This window comes from Ochotona curzoniae, unplaced genomic scaffold (genome assembly GCF_017591425.1).
Source record: "Ochotona curzoniae isolate NIBS_2020 unplaced genomic scaffold, NIBS_Ocur_1.0 contig_883, whole genome shotgun sequence".
In the NCBI taxonomy this organism is placed as follows: domain Eukaryota; kingdom Metazoa; phylum Chordata; class Mammalia; order Lagomorpha; family Ochotonidae; genus Ochotona; species Ochotona curzoniae.
Genome location: NW_024466599.1, coordinates 51,564,373 through 51,576,654, shown reverse-complemented (window position 1 = coordinate 51,576,654; position 12,282 = coordinate 51,564,373). Strand labels below are relative to the sequence as shown.

At 52.6% G+C, this 12,282-nt stretch overlaps 2 protein-coding genes across 6 annotated transcripts in view; one reads left to right on the top strand and one right to left on the bottom strand.

Moving 5' to 3' along the window:
- The window catches only part of ANAPC1 (anaphase promoting complex subunit 1), an 89,256-nt gene extending 85,706 nt beyond the window's left edge, over positions 1-3,550 (top strand). For 4 of the 5 annotated variants that reach the window (XM_040993524.1, XM_040993522.1, XM_040993527.1 and 1 more), the window contains one exon: positions 3,150-3,550. In XM_040993524.1, coding sequence (XP_040849458.1) covers positions 3,150-3,265 — 116 coding nt within the window. In that variant the 3' untranslated portion in view covers positions 3,266-3,550. The remainder of the gene's footprint in view (positions 1-3,149) is intronic. The other variant, XM_040993525.1, reaches the window with a different exon arrangement.
- A 3,475-nt stretch (positions 3,551-7,025) lies between these two features.
- On the bottom strand, positions 7,026-11,976 carry LOC121164953 (putative speedy protein E7). The gene is made up of 7 exons (XM_040993354.1): positions 11,844-11,976; positions 10,138-10,281; positions 8,786-8,962; positions 7,874-7,932; positions 7,658-7,743; positions 7,164-7,338; positions 7,026-7,085 (listed from the first exon to the last, which is right to left on the bottom strand). Exons 1-7 carry the CDS (start codon positions 11,974-11,976, stop codon positions 7,026-7,028), a joined length of 834 nt encoding a protein of 277 aa, XP_040849288.1.
- Between the last annotated feature and the right edge of the window lie 306 nt (positions 11,977-12,282).

Genomic DNA, 12,282 nt, shown 5'->3' with positions numbered 1-12,282 from the left:
GTCCTCAATGAAGCCAGGGGCTCGGGACTCGAGCTGGTGTCCCGTGGTAGGAAGCTGATCACGGGGGCCACCCCTGCTGCCCTCCAGGGTCTGTAGGAGTCAGGGCCAGACGTGCAGACTGGACACAGGTGCTGTGGCATGAATAGGAACATCAGAAGGGACATCCTAACTGCTGGACAAATGCTGGTCCTTTAAGAAAAAAGTCAAATGTGAGTTTCTAAAATTTTAAACATTTAAAATAAACAAGTATTTAGTTTGAACATGTTTAAATTTATTCACAAGGGAATGTAAAAACCAATAGTGTTAGCATTTTGACTATATTTTCTTAGAATATAAAAACAGATGCAAAATTTGTTCAGTAAGTTGAATAATCAAATATAATGAATTCTAAGCATCTTTATATCACCTTTCAAATTGATGCCTCTTAATTGAAGGTGAAAAAATGTTTTCACCATGAGGGAAGGTTATTCCATTTAATCATGTAAACTTAAAGTTTAATAGCCATAATGGAATTGCTTGCTTGATTGCCGCAGAAACGGATATAAAGTTCAGACAAAAATCTGTAAGACGAATATTTAAAGGGATTGCAGCAGCAGCAGTACCGACAGTACTGAAGCCAGCTGAGATACGGCGGTTCACGAGAAGGGAATCATAACAGGGACCCTCTCTCTTTGCCCTGGCATTCCCTTCCAGGCCATTTGCCAGTTTAAAGCGCAAATATCACCTCAGCAAAAAGCCATAGTGCCCTTGGGCTAAGGCGCCCAGGTAGGGCTTGTGACTGCCTGCCCAAGAGCCTAGGTCCTGGCAGGAGGTAACGACAGGTCCCATCTTCACCTGCGTCTGCACAGCTGCGACTCGGAGATGCAGCAGAGAGCCACCTGCGTGGCTGAGAGGTGCCACGCAGTCCAGCAGCAGCTTAGTGCCTGGGAAGTGGCTCTGGGAAGCATGCAGTTCAGCTGTTCAGATGAAATAGTGGCCAAGAACCAAGTCCTGTAAGAGAGGGTGGAAGAAAACCTCAAGTGGACAGGGTTGAGAACTGCTCAAGGAAAGCATAGCGAGCAGCTCTGTAATTTTTAACATACAATATTCAATGTTGGGTCAAAGTGCGTATGGGCTCATTAACATGTTAGCAGATAGAAGAAGTTGAACAGTGAGTGAAAATGACACAGTGACTAGTAAAAACAGTTTGAAGCCCTGAGAAAAGTGGATGGAAAATACAAAATGGAGTATGTGACTGGGCCCAGTAGAAAAAACCAAACGTACTTCTTTTTTTTTTTTATTTTTTTTTTTTTTAAAGATTTATTTTTATTATTTTTTATTGGAAAGGCGGATATACAGAGAGGAGAGACAGAGAGGAAGATCTTCCATCCGATGATTCACTCCCCAAGTGAGCCGCAACGGGCCGATACTATGCCGATCCGAAGCCAGGAGCCTCTTCCGGGTCTCCCACGCGGGTGCAGGGTCCCAAAGCTTTGGGCTGTCCTCGACTGCTTTCCCGGGCCACAGGCAGGGAGCTGGAAGGGAAGCGGGGCTGCCGGGATTAGAACCGGCGCCCATATGGGATCCCGGGCGTGCAAGGCGAGGACTTAACCACTTGCGCCACCGCGCCGGGCCCCAAACGTACTTCTTGATCAGAGTGAGGAGCGAGAAAGCAGCTTAACCCATTAGGCCACAACACCAGCCCCTAGTGTCTTCATTTCTGTTGAGGTTGATAAACACATTTAATTCCCAGGTGACTGGCAGAGCCTGATTCAATAAAACGTTTAGAAAGCCTTGCCCCCAGTAGTCTGCAGAGCTAGAACTTTTCCCGTGTTGGAGGATCACTGCTCCATAGCCCGAGGCTCTTCCCTACCCGTGTTCACGGGATTCTCCATGGAACACTTGGCTGCCTGGGACCTGCTGGGGTGCTTGCTGTGGCCTGGAGTCGGAAGGGCTGCATGAGGGGGCTCCAGAAGCTCATAGATAGTGGAGTCAAAAGCCTTGGGTGCAAAAAATTTGAAAATACAGGCATAATTTTCGGTAATGCCTATTTCTGTATACTTTTTGAAGATTGCTCATCTTTGATTTCCAAGGATTTCAACTATTTTCACCAAAATAGATTTTTTGGTTTTGGTTAGATGTTCCGTGATTTTTTTTTTAAGGGGTGCATTCCTGTGTGCATGGGTTGGGGCTGAGGAAGGGGTTGTGGGCAGTGTGCAGTGGGATGAGAGCAGCAAAGGAAGACGGTCCTGATGGAACTGTAGGCTCTGGCACTTTCCCCGTGCTGATGTGCTGGCATTCTTGACCTTGGTTGCCATCAGTCACCTGGCAGCTTTTTTTATGTTTGCATTCTCTTCCTCAGCCCTCCCTTATTTAAATATTTAGCTTATTTATTTGAAAGGCAGAGAAAGGGAGAGACAGAGTAAGAGAGTTTCCATCCATCGTTTTGTTCCCCAAATGACTCAGTGGCCAGAGCCAGGACCCGGGAACTTCATCCGGGTCTCCAGTGTGGTTTCAGGACCCAAGTCTTTGTACCTTCACCTGCTGCTTTCCCCGGGTGCGTTAGCAGGGGGCTGAATTGAAAGTGAAGAAGCTAGAACTCACACTGGCACTCTGGTTGTTTGGTGCCAGCATTGCAAGCAGCAGCTTGGCGCACTGTACCACAGAGCCATCTCCCTGGGCTGCTTTCACACTCAGGGTGCCCCAGCTGCACTCAAGGTAAATCCTGTCATGATCTGGGATACTAAGGCTGAGTTGTCGCACCCTGGAGGGAGAGGCCTTGGAGCAGCTTCTCTGTTGCTCATTTACAGCCCAACCCGTGTTCTTTGTTTTAGTTTAAATATAGAGTGCATGAATTAGGAATTAAAATATTAGAACCAGTCAGAAGTCACTTAAGTAATAATTGAAGATACTGATTTTATTTGAATAACATATATTTAAACAATATTACAAAAAGGTTCACATATAGTTATTCACTTTCTGAGGCACGGAAAGCTATGTTTAGATTTTTATGTGTAATCATATAGAGTGTGTAGGGGAAATTTCCTAATTACCTGGGTGATTGTGCTCAAAGCATGTCTGCTTTAAACGTGTGTTTCTGTGATGTCCTTGGAAAGGGGGGTGTGATTCATTCGGTGACGTGACCTTGTCCTTCATTTCTGCTTCTTCAGGGAGCACAAGCTTTGCTGAACTGCTCTTCAAGTTCCAGCAGTTGAAAATGCCCGTGCGTGCTTTGCTGCGACTCGCTCCTTTGCTCCTTGGAAGTCCCCAGCCGATGGTCATGTGACTGTTCTGACGGCAGAGCCACCCCGAGATGAGGCAGCAGTGCAGCAACGAGACCAACCGCAGAGCTGATGAGACCTTGATTAGTTTTATAACATAACTAGAGGGAGATGAGCTACACAAGCCTCAGTGTATTTTATAAATCTGTGTGCTTTAAATATTCCAAGGAATTTGTTGCTGTCCACATTAATATTATATGACATAAAAGTGAGTTAAAATTACTTTTGTAAATAAATTTTTTTTGGTTTGTTTTCAGAAATCTTGATGATTGCTTTGGTTTTGGACTTGAGAGAGCGGTTGGCGCAGGGTGGGTGCGCGGCGACCGTGCTTGACATGAGCGTTGAATGAAGCTGTGAAGTTTTACTTTCTGCATTGGTGAAGAGCCTTGCACATTTCCTGAGATGCCGTGGTTGTCCTGTTTGAAGTGGTTTACGCTTCCCGTGACCACCTCCAACAGGGGCAAGGAGATTAAGGCCCAGTGTCCCAAATTCCAGCACAATTACAAGAAAACGGGGCTTGCAGGACACAACTAAGGTGAAATGGGAGGGGTGGAGGCCTAACTCATTGAGGTCGGGGGCGAGTGCTGCTGCTCGCTGGGCGTCCCTGCTGAGGTGAGGGCACCGTCTGCGAGTCCAAGGAATGCTCCCCAGGAGCCACAGCAGCTGGCACCACGCTCATGGCCTTCCAGCCTCACTCAGAAAGACACTTCTTTTTTTTTTAAGATTTATTTATTTTTATTGGAAAGGCAGATATACAGAGAGGAGGAGAGACAGAGAAGAGGACCTTCCGTGTGATGGTTCACTCCCCAAGTGAGCGCAACGGCTGGTGCTGCACCAATCCGAAGCCGGAAGCCAGGAGCTTCCTCTGGGTCTCCCACACGGGTGCAGGGTCCCAAAGCCTTGGGCCGTCCTCGACTGCTTTCCCAGGCCACAAGCAGGGAGCTGGATGGGAAGTGGGGCTGTCGGGATTAGAACCAGCTTCCATATGGGATCCTGGCGTGTGCAAGGTGAGGACTTTAACCACTAGGCTATTGCTTGGGGCCCAGAAACACACTTCTGTTTCTCAAGCCCTCCCCGGGATGCAGTATTTTGTATGGTAGCCCAAGGAGCCGAGTAAGTGAAATCTCTCAATAGATAAAACAGTGGCATTTTTAAGTGCAAACTGAAACAAGGGCGAATGTCCCCACCTGCGTCCTGGCAATGGCTGGTGTGGGTTCTCCTCTGCGAGAGGCGGCTTCGTCGCACAGGCGTGTGAGGTGCAGTGGTTCTCTCTACACGTTTCATGTTTTACATTCCCGCCTGGCCCCAGTCTCACTCCCAGCTGGGGCTGGCCAAGAGACTTAAAAACAAATTCAATTCTTTTTGTACTGAAATAGATTTTCTCTTAATTAAAAATAGAAGAAAGAATTAGGTTCATTTTTTCAAATGAAAATTCCATTTGAATCAATATTCATAGAGCTCAGCATCTGGACAGCTGTTGCTGTCTTCACTTGCAGCTGTTTATGATTGACGGGCTGCTGTCCCCTGAAGAAAGAATGGTTTGAAAGGCCGTTATTTACACATCCACAAACTCACATACGGGGGAGAATTGCCTTTCAAATGTTGTCAACAAAAGCGAACCAGGCTATGAAAGACGGTAGACAGACTGTGGACATCTGGAAGTAGCATTTTATTGGGCATTGGGATTAGCTGGCAGGTGGCAAGGAGGAGGTCCTGGGCAGTCTGCTTTTGAGTGAGTATGCTACGGTTGAAGAAACCAACCAGGAGGGTGGAGTCAGGCCACCTGGCACGCCCAGCTCTCAGCAGCTCTGGGAAGAGGAGCTGGAGACCCAGGGCCAACAGGGACATTTTCGGCCCAGAAGCAGCACGTGTCACTTCCAGTTAAAGGTCACAGGCCGGGCCTCGTCATGCTGCTCCGCCTCATGCCCGGTTGGGAGGAAAGGCTGTTGCCGGTGAGGATGAGTAACCTCTGGCAGTCACTAGCAGGCCCCTGTCCATCTTTTCTGCTTTCACAGCCAGAAGGTAATAAACTCTGCAACCATATGCACACATACCCTCAGATTCCATTTCATTGCTGCCGGTCAGTGGCATCTGCTTGCCTCGGGAGCTCCAATAAAGAGCTGGAGTCCAGAGCTTGGAAGCCACTTGAAGGCATACACACTGGGCTTCTGCAGGAGACTCCTGGCTTCAGCCCTGGGAACTTGCCCTCTGTGCTGCCTAATCCTAAATAAAATGCACCTTTTCACTCTTGGTCTAGGAACGGGGGAGCTCCACAGCTTACAGTGAGGGGTCTTTCCCAACTCAAGACACCCCAGAACATTCGAGAACGTGAGGGTTTTCCATCTCCATTTGAAGATCATGATGGAAGCCACTCGGTGGCAGGCCGGCATGTCGGCCAGGCACAGTGAGAGCGGGAGCCAGGATCGGGAGTAGAAGCCAGAGCCCGTGGGAGCTGTGACGGGAACTGCAGATGAAGGGTTGGATGTTGATTCTGAGAGAAGTCCAGGTGTTACCTCCCCCGTGGGGTGGGGTGGAGAGCCCCTCTTCTTGATTCCCCCATCCTCAAACTGGCCACATTTTATGGGAAATGTGTTACTGTGGGGAGGGGACAGGGTCTGGTCTCGCACATGTCTCTAGCGCATGCAGTGTGCGAGCAGCCGAGGGGGCAGCGGGGGCGTGGCTGGAGCAGTGTCTATCCTGACAGGTGCACTAGGCTGGTCCCTACATTTAATGCACCCTGCAGTACCCAATCTGCTTGCAAGGGCTGCCCTGGACCCACCCCACTGTGAAATATACTGGCCACTCATTACTCTCACAAGCTGCAGAAGAGCCCTTTTAAATGAAAAGGCCCCTGAAAAGATCCCTCACTCGCTGGTGGGTAAGGATGGATGGCCCATCTTGAACCCTCTTGCTTTGCTCTGAGCACTCGCTTGGGAGAGACTGGGATGAGTAGTAGAGGCTGCTGCAGGAGGACAGGTACAGGGGAAGGCACGGGTCAGCCCTCAAGGCTCCTTAGAGACAGCATCTGGTCCTGGCCCCTCGTTCTACATGGAGACCCCCAAGGCTCAAGAAAGAGGCTGTCCCTAAGCTGTGCCACCTCCCCCATCACAACCCTCACCAGGCTGGGCTTCCCGAGCACCAGCATTCCGGCCTGCCGTTTTAGGAGGCAGTGACTCCACGCATGCTCAAAGCCGAATTTATGAACACGCTCGAAAGGCTGACAAATGAATTCTTCCTTCTACACACTTCTATCCTTGTCCCCCCTTGGCTGTTTAGCCACCTTAGTTTTTCCAAGGCCAGACGGGCCTGGGAACTGCTTGTGCTTCTTGAAGAGACACAGCATGCTCTCCGCGGGCCCAGCCTGGCACAGCCTTGCTGTATGCAGCAGCAGGTCACGACACGTGGGAGGAGAGTGTAACATTTATTTGCCTTTCTCCTACCAAGAGCCACAGTGGCAGCAGCTCCGTTTTCTGGTAGGGGTGGGCACTGGTGTTGGTCCTGGATGGACACCTGCAGTTTCCAACTCTGATCGGAAGCCTGCAGTCTCGCATCCTGGGAGCATTACTGCACGCACAGCGCTTGATTCCTTGGGAGGACTTGGATCAGCCACACCTTCTTTCCCAGAGTCCTGTCTGTGACACGGAGTGACAGACCGCCTCCTCATGCCTACTCATTTTGTTGTTGTTGTATTTTGAGGGGCACCAAGGAGGGGGCTGGGACCCACACTCACCTGGCCTGCCAGGAGGCGTTCCCAACCCCAGGAACCTAGGGAGTGCACTGGCGCTCCCGGCTCCAGACCCAGTGGTGAGGATTCTGGGCCTGTATCTGCAAAGGAAATGCACAGGGGTTGAGCGCAGATAGGGCAAGGGTCCAGCCTCCCCCAGCGTGTGCCCCCACACCCACCTCCTCACACAGCTCCGGGGTGACCCAGGCGCGGTGGTCCATGGCGTGGAAGAACTCCAGCTTCAGCTTCAGGAACTCCTTGTAGAGATCTGGCCAATGCTCCTTGCCCAGCAGGAACTGGAAGATGCTGTGCTTCGACGTGGGGTTGTCCTCCTCCATGTCCGAGGCGATATAGCTGCCAGCAGGAGCGGGGAGCAAGGAGCAACCTCCGGCAGCACCGGAGGGAGAGGCCTCGTGCCCAGGGCAAGTGTGTGTTCAGGACAACGGGCTTGGAGAGAGCAACGCTACGGGTGACCCCATTTCCCAAGGAAACTTGGTCTCTACATTCAGCATCTCAGGGCCTCTTTCTCCCCACTCCCCCTCTCCTCCATGGCCTTGCAGCTGGGTGGTACTGGGCTTGGCACAAGGGGCGTCGCTGAGCCTCCCCTTCCCCTGGGGTGGGGAGACTGGGGAGTTTGTGCCTATTTTAGGGTTGGTCCACAGGGGGCGCTCACAGGGCCAGGAAGAAGTGGATCCTGTTGTAGAGGTGTCCTGGCAGCCCCACGCGGCCAAAGTACTCCACCACCATGGCCAGCAGGTACTGTGGGGACGGAGTGAGCACCCTGAGGGGCCTGGAGCACCCACCGTGGCCCCTTGCTCCTCTTCCGCAGGCCCAGCCCAACATCGCCCGTCCCAGTTCCCCGCCCGCCAGAGGCACCTGGCCACAGGACCTTGTCAGACACCTTGAGGAAGATGTCTGCTTCCAAGAAGCTCTGGATTACAGGGTCCTCTGCAAGGGAAAGTAGGGTCGTGAGACCGGCGCAGTCCCTAGGTGTGTGTGTGGTGGGGAGTGGGGGAGCCCCTGGTATCGCAGGGGGCAGGGGAGCAGCTGCTTGGACAGCTGTGAACCTGGACTACACTTGCCACAGCTGTGGCCCTGGTCCCCGGCCCCGGTCACAACCTCTCCCACACTAATGACCCCTGGCTGCAGGATGTAAATTTGGTTCCGGAATCGTTCACGCAGGGTCACTGTGGGATGTGATGAATGTGTTCAGACTGCAGAACTTGACTCTGTTCTTTGAAGGACAGCAATTGGCCTCAACGCTAAGAGCCCTCAGGGCCCCTGGCCTCTGCCACGGGGTGTGGCTTCAGCTGCCAGGCTGGCAGTGCTGGGGACCGGGAGCCCCAACTCCCTGGGGTCCTCCCTGCTCCAGGGAAGATGTTAGGATTAGCTGAAATCACTGTGGCATGGGTGACTGAACCACTGCCCATGCTGCCTTGTTCATGCTGAGTTAGCACACTTGTGCCTCTGCCATGCTGTGCTGCAACGAGAAGGTCCCACAGGGCCCCTGGCTGTGCCCTGGGCCTTGCCAGCCACCCGGACTGTTCCTGTTGATGACCCAGTCTGTGTCGTTCAGTTACAGCAGCAGAAAGTGGACTAGGATAACAGCGCTACTCTCCAGCAGGTTGGCCAGAGGGAATCAGGGGCCACGACAGGAACCACCCAGCACACCCACGACAGGACCAGGGCGTGCTCTGGAGCTTGACCGGGTTCAGAGGGAGGTGTCTGAGCCCCAACCCCTCCCTGCAGCTCTCTGTCCAGGAGGGCCGTCCCGGACACTCGGCCCTCCCGCAGAGCACACCTAGCAGTCGGTAGAAAGCCTCCTGGTCCTCCAGGCGGTAACTGGGTTTTCTCCTCTTGTTCATTTTGAGTTTCATTCCCTCGACGTGATTGACAGTCCATATGTTCTTCCTCTGGCCCCTCCTTCTCCAGGACTTCAGGTCGGAGACAGAGGGTGGGGGGCTGTTCCTACTGAGAGCTGCGGGAACCCCAACATGCTGGTGAGTATGAAGGAAGCATGCGTGGGAGGGCCTGGGCCCATCACTTGCAGCTCAGTGAGGACAGGAGGTGGTCGATTGGCAGTAGAGGCGAGGAAGTCGAGGGGTGACCGAGGGCACACACCTGCCTTGGTGTCTGCTAGCTTGCTTGTCTTGGGGTCCCCCTTCTCCCTGCTTGCTTGCTCAGGATCAGCCACTGAAGGTGCAAGACTGGAGGTCACCGGGCTGTTGTCCTGGGACGCTGCAGGGAGAGAGGACTGTGCTTGACACCCAGGGACAGACCCTGGCCACGCTGGACTCTGCGCGGCTCCCTCACCTGGAGGGTTTTAACCTGAGCCATCTTGGGGACGCAAGAGGGGCAGGATGACGGACTCTTGGCTTCTGTCCCCAGCGCCCCCAGTGACTGGGGTTTACCTGTCTGCCTTCGACAGAGGGCGCCCTCTGGTGCCTCCTCCTGCACATTGCCTCCCGGGGAAGACACTGCCGAGAGAAGTCCAGTGTCTTCCATTGCTGCAAAAGTGAATGAGAATCAGGCCTCCTGACTCGCCTGCCCTCCTTTTCCGCAACCCTGCAGAACTTCACTCGGGAGGCCAGAGGGCAGAGGGTGGGCTGGTGCTGGGCCATAATGGGCCGTCATCTTTAATCAGGCAAAGATGAGGGCGAAGGGCCTGGGGCCTGGCACACCTGCCTTCCTGCTCACACACAGCCCCTTGGCCCTGACCCCATTTGTGCTGGGTTCTGCTGGCTTTGAACAATCTCTGAGGCAGCTGCTGAGGGGCTCAGAGGGATCCCCTCTTCTCTGAGTGTTAGCTGTCCTGATGAGCTACTGTCAGTTCACGGGCAGTTCAAGCCTGGCCAGAGTGACTCACTCCCATCTGGAATGGCCCTGGGCGTGCTGGAGGCTGCCGGGCTGGCCTTGCTCATCCTCAGGGCTCCTTCCTGCAGTTCCACATTATTCTGCACCTCTCCAGCACCTCTCTTGTTCTCTCTCCCCCTGCCAAGTTCAAGATGTGTTTCTATTCCTGCTGTGTGACTGGGCTAAGCTTCCCACAGCTTCTGAGATCCCTTGGAGGAGTATGGGTCAGACCCAAGATCCAGTCTACCGCAGAGAAGGGTGGGCACCCACCGGGTTCCCCGAAGCTGGGTTTCTGCTTACCCAGAGCACAGTCCCGCAACAGGGTGAGAAGAGCTCTGACCGTATCCAAGTGTCCAGGGCTCAAGCGGCTGCCAGGATTCCGGAGCCCCCGTCCTGATTCACTGATGACATCACCCCATTCCACGAAGCATGGCTCTTTGGTATCTAAAAAGAATTCAAAGAACAAGGCTGCGAGCCCCCAGGGGAAGGGACTGGAGCATAATGTCACCTTCATTTATTATGAAATGGCCACCATCAAAAGCAGGCGAGGTTCGGGGCGGGGGGAGCGAGAGCAAGAGCTCTTCCATCCACTGTCCCCCAGCTGCCTGCAGCCGGGACTGAGCCACGCCCAATGCAGGAAGCAGGAGCAGAAGCACCATCTGGGTGTCCCACGTGAGTGCCAGGGACTCAAGCACTTGAGCCACCAACTGCTGCCTCCAGGGTCATGTTAGCAGGTCCATCCCAGGACCTTGCATAAGGGGCGCAGGCATCTGAAATAACAGGTTGGGTCTGGCGCAGTAACCTAGCAGCTAATGTCCTCGCTTTGCATATGCCAGGATCCCATATGGGTGCTGGTTCTAATCCCAGGAGCCCCACTTCCCATCCAGCTCCCTGCCTGTGGCCTGGGACGCAGTCGAGGACGGCCCAAAGCCTTGGGACGCTGCAACTGCGTGAAAGAGCCTGAGAAGCTCCTGGATCCTGGTTTCAGATCGGCTCAGCTCCAGCTGTTGTGGCCGCTTGGAGAGGAATCATCAGACAGAAGATCATCCTCCCTGTCTCTTCTCCTCCTCTCTCTATATCTGACTTTCCAATAAAAACAAAAAAACAAATCTTTAAAAAATATTTTTAAAATGAAACAGCTGGTTAACCCATGGCAGCATGATGCCCAATTCCAAAACTACCCTCCCTGTTCTTCAAACCTCATGTTGCATTTAATCAAAAAGATTGAATGATTCTAGATGACATGACACATCCCTGTTTCGGGAAGTTGAGAGGGTGCACAATTAAAAAGATGATTACTCCCTCATTCTCCACAGTAATTATTAACATTTTTATTTTATTCTAGTTTGTGTCCATAATGTTTTATGAGAATTTTAAAATTTGTATATTTTGAAATACAGACTCTCATGCAGAGCTCCTATAAGCCCCATTCACCAAAATTTTCCCAGTGCCAACAGCTTGCACAGTCTTGGTAAACTATCATAACAGGCAACCGAGATTGCGGCTACCGAGAGACAAGTTCCAGTTCCAGGACTCGGCTCTGTCGACACCCTCACGGTCACCGCTGAGTAACGAGACTCCTGGTGCCTTGCACTGACACTGAGCCCATCAGGCCTGAGTGGGGTGTCCGGATGTTAGCTGGCCTTGTCTAATGTCACCAGGCAGTGATGGTTTGGTGGGCACTGGAGAGCGGAGGTGGCAGGATGCCCCTTACAACCAGGGGAAGGTGAACGTCTGGGTTTTCCACCATCCTGGCTAATTTATATAAGACAGATATTTGAAAAATATTTTTGAAAAATATTTGAAAAACATTATTTCTGCCACTCCCCAAATCCAATATTTAGTTGGGATGGGTAGCTATGGTATAGAAGTCACAGACTTCTCCGGATCCTTTGGGTAGACACACAGGGCTTTCCCTGGAGCTCTGTCTGGGACTGGCGGTGCTTCTGGCTTCTCCAGCACTCACTCCCAGACTTGAGAAGGTAAGAAGACAACTGAGAACCCACCGTCCTTGCGCATGGCCTGGGGTCCTTGTACACGGCCTGGGGTCCTTGTACACGGCCTGGGGTCCTTGTACACGGCCTGGGGTCCTTGTACACGGCCTGGGGTCCTTGTACACGGCCTGTGGTCCTTGTACATGGCCTGGGGTCCTTGTACACGGCCTGGGGTCCTTGTACACGGCCTGGGGTCCTTGTACACGGCCTGGGGTCCTTGTACACGGCCTGGGGTCCTTGTACACGGCCTGGGGTCCTTGTACACAGCCTGGGGTCCTTGTACATGGTCTGGGGTCCTTACGCAGTCTCTGCGTTTCCAACCTTCACCCGGTTTCTTCGTATGTTTTCAGGATTCTCCAGAGGTGGAGAGGTTCGTCTTTTCCCCTTTGCCTGTAACGAGACATCCAGGAGAAGAGCTTTTTTTTAAATTAAAATTTGAATTTTTAAATAA

Bases quoted from the DNA above. Each gene is read 5' to 3' on its own strand.
- LOC121164953 (XM_040993354.1), bottom strand. From the start codon at position 11,976: ATGTACAAGGACCACAGGCCGTGTACAAGGACCCCAGGCCGTGTACAA. The intron at 10,282-11,843 runs GTGGGTTCTCAG...AATTCTTTTTAG, and splicing joins CCAGGCCATGCGCAAGGACG to ATACCAAAGAGCCATGCTTC. The intron at 7,744-7,873 runs GTCCTGTGGCCA...CCGTCCCCACAG, and splicing joins TCCTCAAGGTGTCTGACAAG to TACCTGCTGGCCATGGTGGT.